This window comes from Balaenoptera ricei, chromosome 8, assembly GCF_028023285.1.
Source record: "Balaenoptera ricei isolate mBalRic1 chromosome 8, mBalRic1.hap2, whole genome shotgun sequence".
NCBI lineage: Eukaryota > Metazoa > Chordata > Mammalia > Artiodactyla > Balaenopteridae > Balaenoptera > Balaenoptera ricei.
This window is the reverse complement of record NC_082646.1, coordinates 73,346,113-73,363,003: the sequence shown is the minus strand read 5'-3', so window position 1 is coordinate 73,363,003 and position 16,891 is coordinate 73,346,113. Positions and strand designations below refer to the sequence as shown.

General features: G+C 36.5%; 1 protein-coding gene across 1 annotated transcript in view; it reads left to right on the top strand.

Moving 5' to 3' along the window:
* SOX6 (SRY-box transcription factor 6) overlaps window positions 1–16,891 on the top strand; it is a 340,990-nt gene that overhangs the window by 281,222 nt on the left and 42,877 nt on the right. Inside the window, exons 8-9 of the mRNA XM_059929925.1 lie at window positions 15,394–15,500; window positions 15,675–15,783. Coding sequence (XP_059785908.1) covers window positions 15,394–15,500; window positions 15,675–15,783 — 216 coding nt within the window. The remainder of the gene's footprint in view (window positions 1–15,393; window positions 15,501–15,674; window positions 15,784–16,891) is intronic.

The window sequence follows — 16,891 nt, the reverse complement described above, 5'->3', positions numbered from 1 at the left end:
TCTCTGCCTTGTATCCTGCTCTGGTTGATTTTCTAGGTTTGTCCTTGTCTAAGCAGGTGATGGAAAGGAACAGGGAGAGCAGCTACCGTAGCATTAGGAATAAATGTGTGCTTGTTTATTGATGGTTCAGTAAGAGAGCCCTGGGAGGTGTCACTTTCATTTCATTTAAAAAAAATTTAACTGTGGTCTAAGCACCATCCCTCGTTCTACCAGAAAGACTGTTTACTTATATTGAAGCTCTTGCTTTTAGACCAGGAAATCAGTAAATATCTTACTATTAAATCCCCAAACTTGAATTATAAGACTGAATTCTAATTTATTCACTAAATCATAAATTCAGCTCCAATGCTATTATTATCTTGATATTTAATTGTTGAAACAAAAAGCCAAAGATCGATTTCTGAGTTTTTGAGAAATGAAGTTGGTGCAGTCTTTACCCTCACTATTATGATCTATAATACATTGTATTTCAATATCTAATTTCTGAATGTGGAGATGGCAGTCCTTTTTTTTCTTTCTAACATAATAACAACAAATGAAAAGTGCTACCCAAAATATACTTTAAATGTAAAATAGTTTAAGTTTGTGACAATTAAGGTCAGCTGTGAAGAGCAGCTTTTTTTTTTTTTTTTCTTTTTTGCTGTTTGTGGACATAGTGGGAGGAATAATAAGCCCCTGCCCCCGTCCTCCCTGTTTGCCGGCTTTCTGATGACAAAGGGCAGATATGTGGCGAGCAGATACCTCATTTACATCACATGCATAATGTACTTTATCTGGGATATTAGCTTCTCGGACTTGGCAGTGTTACCTAACACACACCGCGATCAGCACAATTTTTGAGGCTGCAATAATCAGAGGAATGCAGCAGTGATGTGGGAACAAGAGGAAATAACATGGCATTATGATGTACCCATCATTGTTCTGTTGTCATCCTTCCTAACCAGTGTGCTGTCCTTCGGAGCCTCACAAAAGGGTCATGAATTTAATAGAGTAAAACATGGAACTGGGTGCAAGAGTAATACATCTATTTCCAAGCTCCACATTCAGAGAAAAAGGGAAAATATTGACTACACAGAGGACAAACTGCCCTGAAAGCTTTGTGGGTCTATGCATATGCTTATGTAATCTTCAAACAAGATGTGCAGTTTTTTACAAATGTGTCTGGCCTCACTTCATCTCAAGTAAGCATTTAGATACAAAAAAGTCAGATATAGGAAATTAACTAAATTTTCAAAAATCTGCAAAACATGTTTCTAATAAAATATTGTCTGTTATATTAATAGCATGCTGTTTACAGAATTTATTCTTAGCATATTAACCTCTTCATGGTTTTCACACATTTAATAAAAAATAATAATCTCCTAGCAGTTTTCACTCATTTGTTCAAGACTTTAGCAGGAGTTCCATCCTGCAAGTATTTTACAAAGCAGTTTGCATGTTCCTGTTCTATAACCGTTTGCAGTATTCCCAAATAACTCTTACACATGAGTTCAATAAATAATTGGAAGCCCAGATGTTTGAAACGGATATAGCAGATACACTGTAGCTGTATTGAAAATACAACTACTTTCCCTTTGTCCTCTCATCAACTTCACAGCATTGCACCCTGCCATTTTCAGTTCTCTTCTAGTTAAACCTAGAGGAGCATTTGGCATGTACGCGTTCTCACACGTGCCCTTCTCAAACGCAGCGTGTGGAGGCATCCTGTGTTTTTGTTTCTGACTTGAGACATTCCAAGGAGGAATTTTACTTCTTCAGACTGAACTGTAGCATTCTTTGTCCCTTCAGTCCTCCTCCTGATAAGAGACTTGAATTACCCCTTCCCATAGCAAATAACTAGAAATCTGTGTACGCTCCCTTCTTAGACTGAGCCTCACTCATTTCTGTGTCCCTCTCTAGCAGAGCTAAGCTAAAGCAGGCTCCTGTCCTGTGTTTGATAGATAACTAAAAAATATTAGGTATCAGTAAAAACTAAGTGTGTTCTTGAACTTGGTTTTAAAATATAGCTCTCTAATTTTCAGGAACTGAAAAAAACATGAGGAAAATTCTAATTTCATTTACAACAGCTTTAGGTTATTAAATTTTTGCTGCTACCTCTCTCTCCGTATGCAGCTTTTCATTGTATAGTTAAAAATGATTCTTTCTAACTTACATGTCTTGGTTTCTTCCTCTTTGAAATATTTACACCAATTCCTGAAAAATGCTGTGACATTATCAGAGAAAAGTTGTTTTATTTCTTTTTAAGCGATAGAAGAGTATTATGGCTACATTTGGGAATTTTTAATTTGTATCTTATTTAGTCTGGTGTGCAGTGTGACACCAGTTAATTGTATGTTATTTTGTGGTAACTACATGTTAACTCTGTTGGAAGTAATGGTAATTATACTGTAATTGATATCAGTTCTCCCACATCTTTGGAAAACCATACAATTAACACATATCGCCACAGTTGGACACTATCTTTTGTCCTTTGTAATGTTGCCATGTTGGAGTACTATTTTGAATAGGGTCCTAAATATTTTCTTCTTCTTTTAAAATCATTTGAAAAATTCCAATTTTAAGATATTTTAATTTTCATGAAATGAAACCTAGTTTCTAAATTTTAATTTTACGTAATCATGAAGAAAACTTCTTTCCCAAATAATCAGACATAGTCTTGGGTTATTTTTATTTTTATTCTTTATTTGAAACGTCATTTGTGACTTAACATGACTTTATTAGTACTTTCTATTTCCTAGAGGAGGGTAACAATAGAATATGCAAAATCCTGACATCAAGGAGTTAGTTTTTTCTGAAGAGAGGCCCTCTTCTTACTAGCAATCTTTATGTTACTTTGCATTCAGACAAAAATGGGTGTATTCTGTGCTAGTGCCACCGTAATGAATATCAAACTAGGAACATATTTGCACCAAATTTAGATAAAACGTTTTCCCTTGATTTTACTTGCCTCTTTCCTTTGCCTTTCCCTTGCTTTGGGTCCCTTTCCTTCTATCACTTTTGCCTAAGTTGGAGATGGAATTTCAGAAGTAGCAAATAAAGGCTTTCTGGCTAAGTGTGAGCGTGGTTTGGTAGGCTTGTTTGACAAATGGATTATCTTTGAGTGATTTTGTTGAGAATATGAATAATTGCTCACAATTTTTTATGACATGGCAAAGTGACTTTACTAATGTGTGCTGCAGTGTGGGTCTCAGGAGTAAAAAAGTTGAGTATCGTAGAATTGCAAGATTTCAGAGCTGGAAGAAACCATAGAGATAAGTTGGTTCAGCTCCCTCGTTTTACAGGTGGAGTAATCAGGAACTAGCATTGTTTGTAAAGAGCACATGTGTGCAGAATAGTTCAGCGGAAGGAGGAGGAGACTGGGAGTCTGCAGGCTAAGTGCTGTGAGGCTAAGTGATGTGTCCTGGATCTGTTACCAGTCAGCTGAGGGATTTGGGGTAGGCATCCTAACCTCCTTGGTCTCTGTACTCTCTGAGTGAAGAGGCCTTTACGTTTCCTTCCAGCACTAAAACCTTCTCATGCCCCCTATTTTTCTTTTTAAGATATGTGTTATTTTTGTAGAACACATATTTAATTATAGGAAAATCTCTTAGGAGATGTGATCTATTTATATATCTCACAAGTTAAAACAAATACATGGTGGTAATACCTTACATTTTTTCCATTTTTTGTGTTTATGTTTCTGAGGAAAAACTCTTCAGATTTATCAGTTTGCCAGCTAAAATTGAAATAGAAGGTATATTTTTGAAGAAAATATTCATTCTTGGTTTAGATAGCTTTGAATAACTTGAATAAACTGCACCTGTGTCTCCACAAACAATATTAAAAGTATAGATTGTAAATTAAGTAGGTATCTGAAATCAAGTACCTAGATTTGAACAAACAGAATTCCCAAGAATTTTTTGGACAAACACATTTGCTTAGCTGGTCATTAATTTTATTGTGATACTCTTTGTTCATGTGATAAATGTTAGAATAATAAAGTCTTGCTGGTGGTTTAAGTGGAGATAAAATTCTCCAGTTTTTAAATCATGTATTCAATTTTAATAGGAGTTTGTATAATTTTACAATGGAGCTTTTTGTGACCTTGTTACTGAAACAAATAGTTAATCAGAGAATATTCAGGAACAAATATGTATCATGCCTCTGTATAGGAATAAAAAGTTGGAAACCACATATAAGTAGGAGTTGGGCTGCCACACAACTGGATTTGCTTAAATCTGAACATTTTATAACTCTACTTGGGAGTTGCAAACTTATAAATAACCTTGCAATTGGTTAAAACTGTATTAGAACCATATGAATGAGACAGAAAGCATTTGCACTATAATCCTGATGAAACTAATTTAACTCAGTGGCTCCCAAGCCTAAAAGGGTCTCATATCTTCAGAGTTAATGCTACTTTATCATTTATCATCTGATGATCAGTGACAAGAGTCTAAGTGTATGTTACAGGAGATATACAGGATACTGTCCTTGCCAGGGGTGCAGAGAGAGAACTTGCTTAGCTTGGTGTACTCTTCAAATCCTGAGGGGCACTTGTCATACATCATTTGTGAATGTTTTTGAAAGCTCCATAAAACATATCCACAAGAAGTTCTGCAGACACTAGTCCATTTCAGCAGGCATGTGCTGCATGCTTCTTCTGTGCTTATAGGATACAGTCCTAGCTGGAGGTAGAGAGGATCAAGAGACACTTTCCCTCCCCCAAGGAACTTGTGGTCCAGTGGCATGTATCAGCCTCCTGAGAGGTGATCTGAACAGCTGTGTCAGTCTTTATTGATTCTATATCTTGCCTCAAGTATGAGTTTCTGGAATTTTGAAAACTTGCCTAGCCCTTACAAGTCTTTCCTCCCTTTAAGGGAGAACTTTCTCTTTTGAAGAATCCTAGCTTGCTAGCTAGCTGGCTATAGTTGTTAATAGATAGAATCACTACTAGATACTAATGGCAAAAGCTTCTAGAGTATTGTTTCTGAGGCTAGTAGGACCTCATGTCTAAAATTTGTTTCCTTATTACTTGATATTTTTTGGCCAGTGACAAGAGCCTTTTATAACACAAGAGGCAGAAGTTGCCACTGTATGAGTTTGCTAGGGCTGCCATAACAAAATACCACAGACTGTGTGGCTTAAACCACAGATATTTTTTTTCTCACAATTCTGGAGTTTAAGAGTCCAAGGTCAAGGTGTTGGAAGAATTGGTTTCTCCTGAGGTCTCTCTCCTTTGCTTGCAGATGGTCACCTTCTCACTGTGTCCTCACATGGTCTTCCCTCTGTGAGCACACAGCTCTGATGTCTTTCTGTATGTCCTAATCTACACCTTTTATAAAGACACTAGTCAGATTGGATTAGGGCTCACCCTAATGGCCTCATTTTATTTTATTTTTGTTTAATACAGGTTTATTCATTTTTCCTGTGGGTTTGAATTCAGAATTGAAAATGTTGAACTATATTGTAGACAATTTTTAAAGGTCACTTTCAAAAGTACCACTGTGAGGGTTATAATGGAAAGATCACAAATATATACCTATGGGATGAGTTAAAAAAAAAAAAAAAGCTGTCCTAATCCAAAGTTTTTCAGCCTTAGCTCTATTGACAGTTTATTTTTTTTAATTTTTATTGGCTTATAGTTGCTTTACAATGTTGTGTTAGTTTCTGCTGTACAGCAAAGTAACTCAGTTATACGTACACATATATCCACTCTGTTTTAGATTTCCTTCCCATTTAGGTCACCACAGAGCATTGAGTAGAGTTCCCTGTTCTATACAGTAGGTTCTCATTAGTTATCTATTTTATACATAGTAGTGTATATATGTCAATCCCAATCCCCCCATTCATCCCAATCCCCCCTTCCCCCCTTGGTAACCATAAGTTTGTTCTCTACATCTGTGACTCTATTTCTGCTTTGCAAATAAGTTCATCTGTACCATTTTTCTAGATTCCACATATAAGCAATATTATGCGATATTTGTTTTTCTCTTTCTGACTTACTTCACTCTGTATGACAATCTCTAGGTCCACCCACATCTCTGCAAATGGCACTGTTTCATTCCTTTTTATAGCTGAATAATATTCCATTGTATATATGTACCACATCTTCTTTATCCATTCCTCTGTTGATGGACATTTAGGTTGCTATACATAGAAAATCCTAAAGATGCTACCAGAAAACTACTAGAGTTCATCAATGAATTTGGTAAAGTTGCAGGATACAAAATTAATACACAAATCTCTTGCATTCCTATACACTAACAACGAAAGATCAGAGAGATTAAGGAAACAATCCCATTTACCAACGCATCAAAAAGAATAAAATACCTAGGAATAAACCTACGTAAGGAGGCAAAAGACCTGTACTCAGAAAACTATAAGATACTGATGAAAGAAATCAAAGATGATACAAACAGATGGAGAGATATACCATGTTCTTGGATTGGAAGAATCAATATTGTGAAAATGACTATGCTACCCAAAGCAATCTGCAGATTCAGTGCAATCCCTATCAAATAACCAAGGGCATTTTTTCACAGAATTAGAACAAAAAATTTTACATTTTGTGTGGAAACACAAAAGACCCTGAATAGCGAAAGAAATCTTGAGAAAGAAGAACAGAGCTGGAGGAATCAGGCTCCCTGACTTCAGACTATACTACAAAGCTACAGTAACCTCCTTTGAATTTAACTACCTCTTTAAAGACCCTATCTTCAAACACAATCACATTCTGAGGTATGAGGGGTTAGGGCTTCAACACATGAATTTTAAGAGGACACAGTTCAGTGCTTAACAGCTATCTTTGCTTAGCTTGGTTATTCCCAGACTCTTGTGAAATTATTTTCTTTGGGATTACAGTACCTAAAGAACCCCCTTGATCAAATTCTTTATGTCTCTGTTCATGTAGTTTCATCTGGATTATCTTCCCTAGAGATATTCTTGTTTCTCTAGAGGAATTAAACTGAAATTAATATGATTTTGTTTAACAGTTTATTCTATTGTATTCTCATAAAGTATTGACATTATGAATTAATTCCAAGAATAAATTGCTAATGATGGATTGCTCAGCAATGTAAGAGTGTGTAAGAAGAATATTTGGAAATGGTTGTGGTTGACATTTTAGGGAGTAGTTTTGCAGAGCCCTTTTGAATAGTAATAGCTAGGCAGACTTCCTATATTTCAGCACTAAGCCAACCCTGACCAAGAGATCACTCTATGGTTCAGCCAATTTACGTATCTTCCTTTGTATTTATCTACCTTTTAATCATCTGTATCTCAGTGTTTTCAAAAAAGATCTGAAAATTAATTTAATTTAAAAGTAAAATTAAAATGAAAAAAGAGAAGGAAATATTGTTAACAGCATTATCAGGATTTAGCAACCAAAGTGCCTAGTATGTGCCAACATCATGAGAAGCACTGACGATACGGTTGTTAAGACATGGACACCACACCTTAGAGAGTAATTTGGGGAGACATGTAAATAGATACATAAACCAATAATTTTAATGCATTTTTCTATAAACATGGTGTGGTAATGGAACAAAACAGGGGAGCTGGTGGAGGGCAGTCAACAAAGGATTTTGTCCAGAAGAAATGCTTTAATTAGGCCTAGAACGGGCTAATTATAATGTCATCAGTAAAGGAAGCTCATTCTAGAAGAGGGAATGGTGTATGCAAATATACAAGGACATAAAATATCGTAGCTTGTTCAGGAAACTCCAAGAAACTCTTATCTTCTTGGAATAGAGATAATAAACCAGAATGAGCAAGACGTAAAGCTGATGAGGAGAGGAGGAGCCAGATCCTATAAGGTTATACAAGCTGCACAGAGAAGTTTGGTTCTCCTCATGTGGATGATGGGGAGCATTTGAAGGCTTATAAGTAGAGGAGAACAAGATCCAGGTACTACATAATTACTAAGGCTAAGATTTAAATTTAGTTCTAAGATGCTTTGAAGCCAAGACAAAAAGGAAAGCATATTTGGTTATATAGTTGTGTTGTTGACACAGGAGAATGGATATTGGCCTTTAGATCAGGACACCATCTTCATTAGTGTTTAACTTTGAAATATTTAGCAAGTGCTAAATAATATCTTTAACAGAAGTGGATATTTTATGAGCTGCTTTATTTTTGCACAGCACTCACATATATAATCTCTTATTTAATCTTCTCAACCCTGCGGCATGAGCATTTTCTATGCCATTTTACAAATGAGGAAACAGGCTCAGAGAGATCACATAGTAATTAAGTTGTAGAGTTATTATTCTAAATTCACCTCAGCCAAAATATCTATCTAAATTTTGGTTAAGTGACTTAAAATATAAAAAATCCTTTTTGAGCCTCACCTATTCTCTTGTAAAACTGACAGCAAGAGTAATATTTTTCCTTGTAGTATTGGTGTGAAAATTAAAGGGAAATACTCATTGGAAAGAGCCTTGCACCTAGTATATGACCAGTAAATGACACCCTTTCCTACTTCTACTCCAATACATGTATTTGTGCTACAGAAGCAAACACAGTTGGAAAACTTAGGACTTAGGAATGATTCATGAGTCCTAGCACAGTTTTGGTGTTAAGTGCGTATTAAAAGGTAGACAAATTAATAGCTTTAGCTGACAAAATGGTATTTAACAATGAGGTTCATTACCTCATTTCTCACAGCCAGAGTCTTTTTTATCGTGATGACTGACTCTGGGACCATCAAAATATCGTTATGAAAGTAAATCCCAGTGCCTCCAAAGTAACTCCTTCCATAAAAAGAATCACCTTTTTAAAAGTATTTGTGGTTACTTTCCAGTGTAAAGCTTACATTTTCGATCCTTCATTAAATTACTAAATTTATAATAAAGGATGTAAAATAAAGACTAATAAAGTGATAGCTTGTTAAGTCAATAGAAAGTAAATAACGTGTGCTTAAGTACTATTTCTTGAGAATCACATCATGGCAAGATATGTCCAGAGCCAGGAATTAGAGCAAGTCTTTCAGAGTAAGGTACAGACTCTCTCTCAACATTATACTTAGCATTGTCCTGTTTAAAAATAAACAAACAGGGGGCTTCCCTGGTGGTGCGGTGGTTGAGAATCTGCCTGCCAATTCAGGGGACACGGGTTCGAGCCCTGGTCTGGGAAGATCCCACATGCCGCGGAGTAACTAGGCCCGTGAGCCACAATTACTGAGCCTGCGCATCTCGAGCCCGTGCTCCGCAACAAGAGAGCCCACGATGGTGAGAGGCCCGCGCACCACAATGAAGAGTGGCCCCCGCTTGCCACAACTAGAGAAAGCCCTCGCACAGAAACGAAGACCCAACACAGCCAAAAATAAATAAATAAATAAATAAATAAAAAATTTAAAAAAAAAAACCAAAAAACATCTCTGTAAGTCTGATTATAAAAAAAACAAACAAAAAACTTTTTATTTTTAAATGTGTACTGCTTTTTAAGCCAAGCATTTGTGGTGGGTATTGTCTTCTTTTGCCTGTGTTTTGCAAAGACTTTGCAAAGATGCAGGTGTTAAGCTGCAGAAATTCCAAGTCAGACTCAAAAACCTCTTTTTCATATTGTTATATAATTAAATTGTATTATTCTATTGTGTTCTTCTAAAATGGCTCACTTCCTTCTTTTGCAAAATATTTATGGTATTTTTCCAGATTTCCTTGTTTTGATGATTATTGCCCAAAGAGACATCATCAATACAGTGTGGAGTGTTGAATCTAAAATCTTTTTCACAAACTTGAAATATTATAAAATTGGTAGTTCTTGTTCCTTTTGGACACACTTGTACAGAGTGTTTTGATTTATGTAGATTAATCAATTATGTGGGCTTGTAAAAACCTGAAAGTATTTATGGACACTAACAGTAAATGCTACGTAAGATACATAGAAAAGGTGCAAGACACAATCCCTGGCTTGAAAAATCTTTTGATGTTGTTAGGGGAGAGTTGGAGGTGCACGTGAAGCAAAGCTCAATTCTTTAATAATAGTATGTAACTAGGGACTAATTATATACGGAAGGTTAGGAATTTTTGCATATCAGAAAGTAGATCAGAGAGGTTATAGAGGTAATGGACAACTTGGACTTTTCAATATGAATAGAACTTGGCAAGGAAGGAGAGAGAAGGAAGCATCATTCTAGTGGGCATGGGGAAGAGGAAGCAGGCCTTATCATGGTATTATTATACCTGAGCAGAAGATGTATGATGGGAGAGTTGTAGGAAATTGAGTTTCAAAAGACGTGTGGGGAATAGTGTATAAAGGACCTTGAAACTCCTCCAAGTAGAGGAGTTTGGATAAAATGCAATAGAAAATAGGAAACCATGGAAGGTTTTAAATCAGAGCCATGAAGTGGAACCCTGTGAGGAGTGAGAGCAGGTGGGGGGGTCAGTGTCAAGGTTCAGACAGACCAGAGAGGAGGTGCGGCAGTAATGTAGGAGTGCAGGTGTGAGGGCCTGCGCTGGGGTCGGTGATGAGGGAGGGCATGGAGGGGAAGGACCAGTGCAAGAGGCTCTGCAGAAGAAAAATCAGCAAGCCTGGAAGTTTAAGTGGGCACAGAGGGGCAAGGAAAGCACTGAGACAAATAGTACCGACCAGTTGGTATTGATGTAAACAGAGGATGGGAAGGGGAGTTGTGTAAGGCGAAAGCTGCTTTTGCACGGAAGTCTTTACTTTTGAGAAAGAGTTTTCCAGGACTGGAAAGACACTAAAGCTTGGAGCCGGGATGAAAGGGCAAACCTTCTTTTGGGTAGTATTCAACAACATAGCGGAAGCTTTAAGGGTAGGTAGTATCTCAGAATATTGTGGTGGCCTTAGAGAATTTCTATTCATAATGCATATATTTGTTATTTCTCTTAGAAAACTGCTTCAGGAATACACAGAAACATGATTGGTAGCACTGTAGTATTAATTTTCCCTGCAGAATTCCTTATTATTACAAATTTGAATGGTTTTAAAGATTCTTTAGTATTTAAATAAGTATTTTAGGACATAACAGCAAAATTCTTATTTACTCAAAAAATATTCATACCAAAATCCCCATGTAGGAGATAGGTGGTTCTAAATTTGTGATTAAATGAGCATAGAATTTTCTATTTTCTATCTTCTGTATAGCAAATAGAAGTATGATATATATAATATGTATGTATTTGTAGAAAATATTATAAAATATTTGTATAAAATATATATACTAATATTCTATGAACAGAATATCTGAGAGCTAGTGTAGAGTATACTAATTATAATGGAACTTACATGTAAAAGTAACATGAGATTTTTTTACCCATTTTAACTGAAATATAAGTAATGGCCTCTTAGGTGTGTGTTCTGTGGTTGCTATGGATGACCTCATATTCAGACATTCTTTGGAAAAGACCTTTGAATACAGATTGGTAAAGTACCTGTCATTTAGACCACTGGAATAAAATGCATCACATCATTGTCCAGCCATGTCTGCCTGTCAAATGAAATATATTTGTTTGTAAGGCAACAAACAAAAAGCCTCTCTCAGCATGTACAATTTTCCACTTCAGTTTGTGGAAAAGAGGACCATGTTGAAATCATTTGAGGTGTGGTATAGGTTGGTCAGTCTTGGAAATCCAGAGGGAGCGTGCCCAGTGCATCGTTACCTTTCACGTGTTGTTTTTCAGGAGATGGCTGTAATCAGTCATCTCACATGTGGTTTGAAAAAAGGCTTGTCTCACTGGCAAGCAAACTGTTATTTAAGTACACAATCCACTCTACTACTGAAACAGTTTTGCCAAACTTATCCAAGTATTCTCACATGCTTAAAGATGGTATAAATATCATTTATTGCTAGCAGTTTTCTTCAGACTATATGGAATGTCTTCCTGCTGCCTGCTCTAAGTGTCCCAGTTTACATTATGGCCTTTACTGCCTCTGTTTGATGGAGTGATCAGTAAAAATTTAATGACACTATAAAATAATAAAAATGTCATTAATTTACCACGGATCTTGGATGCAGTGGTTGTAAAGTTACATTAATAAACAGAATATTTTTTTACAACAAAAAGCATTGTTACGTGGGAACATATAAATAACACACATAAATTTAAGGGCAATTTTACTGTTAGCACACACGTTATTATGGAATAGCCAGTAAGTGTATAAAACAGTATATAAAATTTTATTAAAATATACTGTGCACATCAAAAATTCAGCTTTTATCTAAGTGCAAAGAAAAGCCATTATTATGTGCTTACTGTTTCATTGCTGTTCTTTCCCCATATCACAATTTTACATTTGTTGCCAGTAAGAGGGAGTTGACTTTTTTTCCTAGATGAAAATAAACCTCTGTTTTTTTAGTTATCCCAAATTCATTCTCTCTCTCCACCGATGCAAATACAGAAATGATCAATCTTGCCATGGTAGGGAGGGAAAAGTTGCTAATTTAATGCAAAGTTAAAAATAATGCCTGAGGAGTTGAATGGTTTGTTCAGTGACACTGGAAATAAGGGATAATAATGCAGCAGTCTATCTGTCACCAGTGAGGCTGCCCCGTCATTGACTCTGATAATATGAGAAGATGATGAATGCTACCGTCTTGTGGCTTGTAACATTTAACATTCATCAGCTCTCACTAAAGGGGGCTTTATCATTTAAATATCTTTATTTAATATGCAACATCTACCTCATACATCATAATTTCAAAGCACTTAGAGAGCCAACAGTCCTACAACATAGCAGAGCTGACTTTAATTTTTTTCAATAACTTTTATGTTGCCTGCATGTTTGTGACTGACAGTGCATAAGTAAGTGTCTGATCACATCACTGCATGTAAAACGCACATTTCACTGTCATCATGAAGACTGGGAAGTTTTCCTGCCTGGAGGGGTTGAGATTAAAATTAGCATTGAGGTGTTTTGTTTATATCTCCAAAATATCTACTTGCGAGCTATGTAATTTGCGAGAGCTAATTCAAGTGCATGGAAAACTTGTAGTTAAGAGCTTGCCACCCACTGTCTATGTTTTCCATATCGGGGCATACCCATTGGCACTTAATGGCCAGAAGTTGAAGGCCTCTTGGAACTAAAGTATCTTTGAACTTCTCTCTGTGCCTCTGTCCACATTCTGTATTTACTAGGCTTATATTCAACCTCACTGGTAAAATCTTTGCTTAGCTCAGCTGCCCAGAGCTAACTTGTAGACATCAGACCCTCTTATCTTATGGTTATGTGGCTGGCAAATAAATATTCTGAGCTATTCTTTGAAGAAAAGAAGGAAATCTTCTGGGAGACTAGGTAGAAATTTATATGAAAGGGCATGGCTTTGCAGGGTCCTTCTTTAATCTCAAACACAAGTGCTTAATATTACCAAATATAAAATGCAGCCCACTGCCCAAAACAATTTTTATCATTGATTTATTTTCTGCCTATTTAACTAGTGTTTCGTGGGATATTCTTCCTCGACTTCTACTCTGTCAAAATATTGATATTTTATAAGGAAAGTATCTCTGCAGAATAATTTTTTTTCAATGAAGTCAGAAAAATGTATGACTTCAAAGACACTGTGAATGTGTTGTTGAATGTTCTGAATGTTTTTTGTTATGATTAAAAACAAGCTGATACTACTGAATTGTGAGTGCACTTCACTTTTTATAAAAGAAAAGATATTATCATCATGTAAGCTTTGTTGTCTTAGGATTTTACAAACCATGGCATGTAATTTTCCCTCTTCTCCTTCCTTGTCAAAATATTGATATTCTTTCAGGAACTTTATTTATTTTTTTTACTGAGAATATTTTCCGGTAAAATCAAAGAGAATGAATGACTAGAAAGATACTTGAAATATGCATATTGATAGGTAGCACAGTCTGTTGATTTTCAGAGAAAGTTGTTTTTCCCCCCATGAAAATACAGATAAAGGTTGTTCTTCCAAGAAGATTGCAGGTGTCACATCAAAACTCCTTCTGCATTTAACATAGGGAAAGCATTCACATGCAAATATTTGAAATGCGAAACAATGTGATAAAACAAAGGTTGAATATTTTGCTTTCCCTGGTACTGCTTATTTTCACTTTAATTCTTTTTCTTTACATCATGACAACCAAAAGTGCTACTCAAAAATAGAAATTGGCTGATTAAAAACAGCTGTCCTCCCCCCTACAATGTGTGAAACTCTCGTCTGGCTTGTGGTTGCTCTTTGTTGTGGCCTGCATCTGGGTTAATTTGTTCTTGTGCAGCGGCAGTGTCACATAAGAAGATATTGGGGAACCATACCTAATTTGCTTTTTATTTTCACTCTGTTTTTTATAAGTGTGGTGTTTCAGAGGTTTCCCCACATACCGCTATTGTAACTAGTTAGTATTACCCAGTTGGGGAAATTCATGATTATAATTTTGTTGCAGTCTTTCATAGAAATGTTGCTAGATTAAAGCAAGGTTTATACTGTGTTTTCTTCCAACACAGATTTCAACATATTCCATGATGAAGGGGAACTGGAAGACTTCCTGCACAATTTGACTGATGGGAATTAATTATAGAAATATAATGATATTCAAAAATAATCATATTAGAAAGCACGAATGTAGTGAGACTGTACAAATGAGACACAGCCTCTATCAAGTAATTGTATGTTTGCTCTTTAAGAATATTTCCAAGTTTCTAAACATCTTACAGAAGAGAACACTCAGAGTGTTTCCGTCTAATGCCGAACATGCCTAGTACAGAACTAGGTCATTGAACAATAGACTGAACAGCAATCAGCACTCTACTGCTGCATAATGCATTAAGTATAACATGCAGAAACCATTCCCGGAGCTGGAAGCTGCTATTTCATGTCTGTAAATTTGAGCTGACATGACATTTAATATTGTTTCATAGTAATGAACAACAAGGTTTCATTCATTCATAAGCACAACACAAAGCCAAGTTTGAGTCTGGAGAGTAGCAAGGAGGAGAGAAGGGGACACGTGCTGTGTTTCTGCAGACAGGAGCACCATGTTAATTATGATCAATGAGCCCTCTGCTACTGATCCAGAGAGCTACAGGAGGAGAGTTCACTGTGATGTTTCAGACTCCTGATCCTAGAAGAACAGGTTAACAATTAAAACATCTTTGTGTTTCCCTACTATAATGGCAAGAGTGTTTAACTTTCCTGACTCAAGGCCTGGCTAGGAGTAATGTTCTCCTTTTCACTTACCAGGAAGTTACAGTTGGAACTCCTCAGCAAAATAATAGTATCAATGCCATCATCTAGTCTGCCTGCTTTGAAATATTTGTTTTTGAAATCTTCTTGTCTAAAATTCTGATTCGTATTTTTCCAGGAGTACCAATGCAAACTATGATCTCTAAAAAAGAAAATTCCTCTCCCATTGAATAACAGTATATTTTAATGGAAACTGATCTTTCAAATTTTGCAGTTTTGACTCAAACACCTTTCATTTGCATTCCTTTTAGAATACTGGAGCAAATCCAACAGAGAGATGTGCAGTACAGCCCTGGCAGGTTACCTGCCACAGATTTCCTTTCCTTATAGGTACTATGGTTTAGGTGCTGTCAACACTGTCAGTGCCATAAAAAGGCTTTAGTGGAATCTTCCTGAAAAGTTTTCTGAGCTCAAGTTGGTCAGAAATGATGTTTGTAAATCCAAGTTTTGTCCATTAAGAAAGATAGAAACTGGAAGGAAAAAGTGGCTGCTTTGGAAGCTAGTATAAGTCTCTGATTATTCTTTCCTCTAGGAAAGAACACGCTTTGAAAATTTGGGGCCCCAGTTAACAGGAAAGTCAAGTGAAGATGGAAAGCTGGGCCCAGGTGTCATCGATCTTACTCGGCCAGAAGATGCAGAGGGTGAGTGGCTTTTCTGTTCTGCTGCTCTGTGTGTTTCTAGAGGTATGCCTGAGGTAGATGTAGGATCTTCATGGTCTTTCTTGGGAGTCACCAGATCAATTTTCTTGGCAAATCAGAAGAAATGTTAGGCTTCAATATATGTTAGAGTTGAGGACTTTGAAATTCAGCTAGATTGTATGTTACTGAACACATAGCAATCCAGATACTTCAAGGTGCCATTTTAAAGTTTTAAAATAAAAGAACCCTCTACATTTCAATGAACAACAGAATTCTGTGTTTCATCCACCTCACGACATTCTTATAAAAAAAAAAAAAAAAAGGACAAACATACAAAGGAGGATTTTTTACCCCCAAATCAAGTGATTCCCAGGTGTAATCAAACCATTTTGGAAACTAAATTATAGTTTGAAGCAGATCTAGCATAAAATTAATAATTGCTTGGGCAAGGCCCAGCCTGTGTCTGGGTACTAACCGTTATAAAGTCTTTTGAAAGTCTGGATGGAAAAGACTAGCTTTACTCTCAACGTGTTTACCCACAGCACTATCAATGCCTGTCCGCTCCTCTTCCTTTTCTGTTTGTTTTAAATGCACAAGCAGCAAAACAGCAGAGATTGCTCCCCAGAGGCTGGGTACAATCTATGAGTTAGATCAGCACTTTAGTAGTAGCGTCGCCTGGTTATTTACTGTGTCATCCCAGAGTAGGGACTGGTTTTCCCGTTAGCTGTTGCTGTGTCAGAATCCCTCCCACCAGTCAGGGAAGATTAATTTGTTCTCTTTAGAGTAACACAATACTTCATCCATCTCGGGTCCCAGCTAAAGTCCTTTAGCTTGAGGGGAAAAATCTTACTATTATCCCTTTTACTGGCAGGATTCCTTCCAGGACCCTAATCCCTTGAAAACACATGAAGACATTTAATAGCAGCATCTGAACTGAGCATGGCTTCTAGTGATAGCTTGGGGCCATCCGAAGCAGTTCAGAAATCCCTGGCATGAGCACTAAGGGATGGGTAGCATCAGCCATTAGGAAGTACTTCAGAGAGTTTTCAGAAGGCAGGTTTTTCATGCCAGTGGGAGAGACTAATGCTTAATGATAGTCCTGGGGACAAGG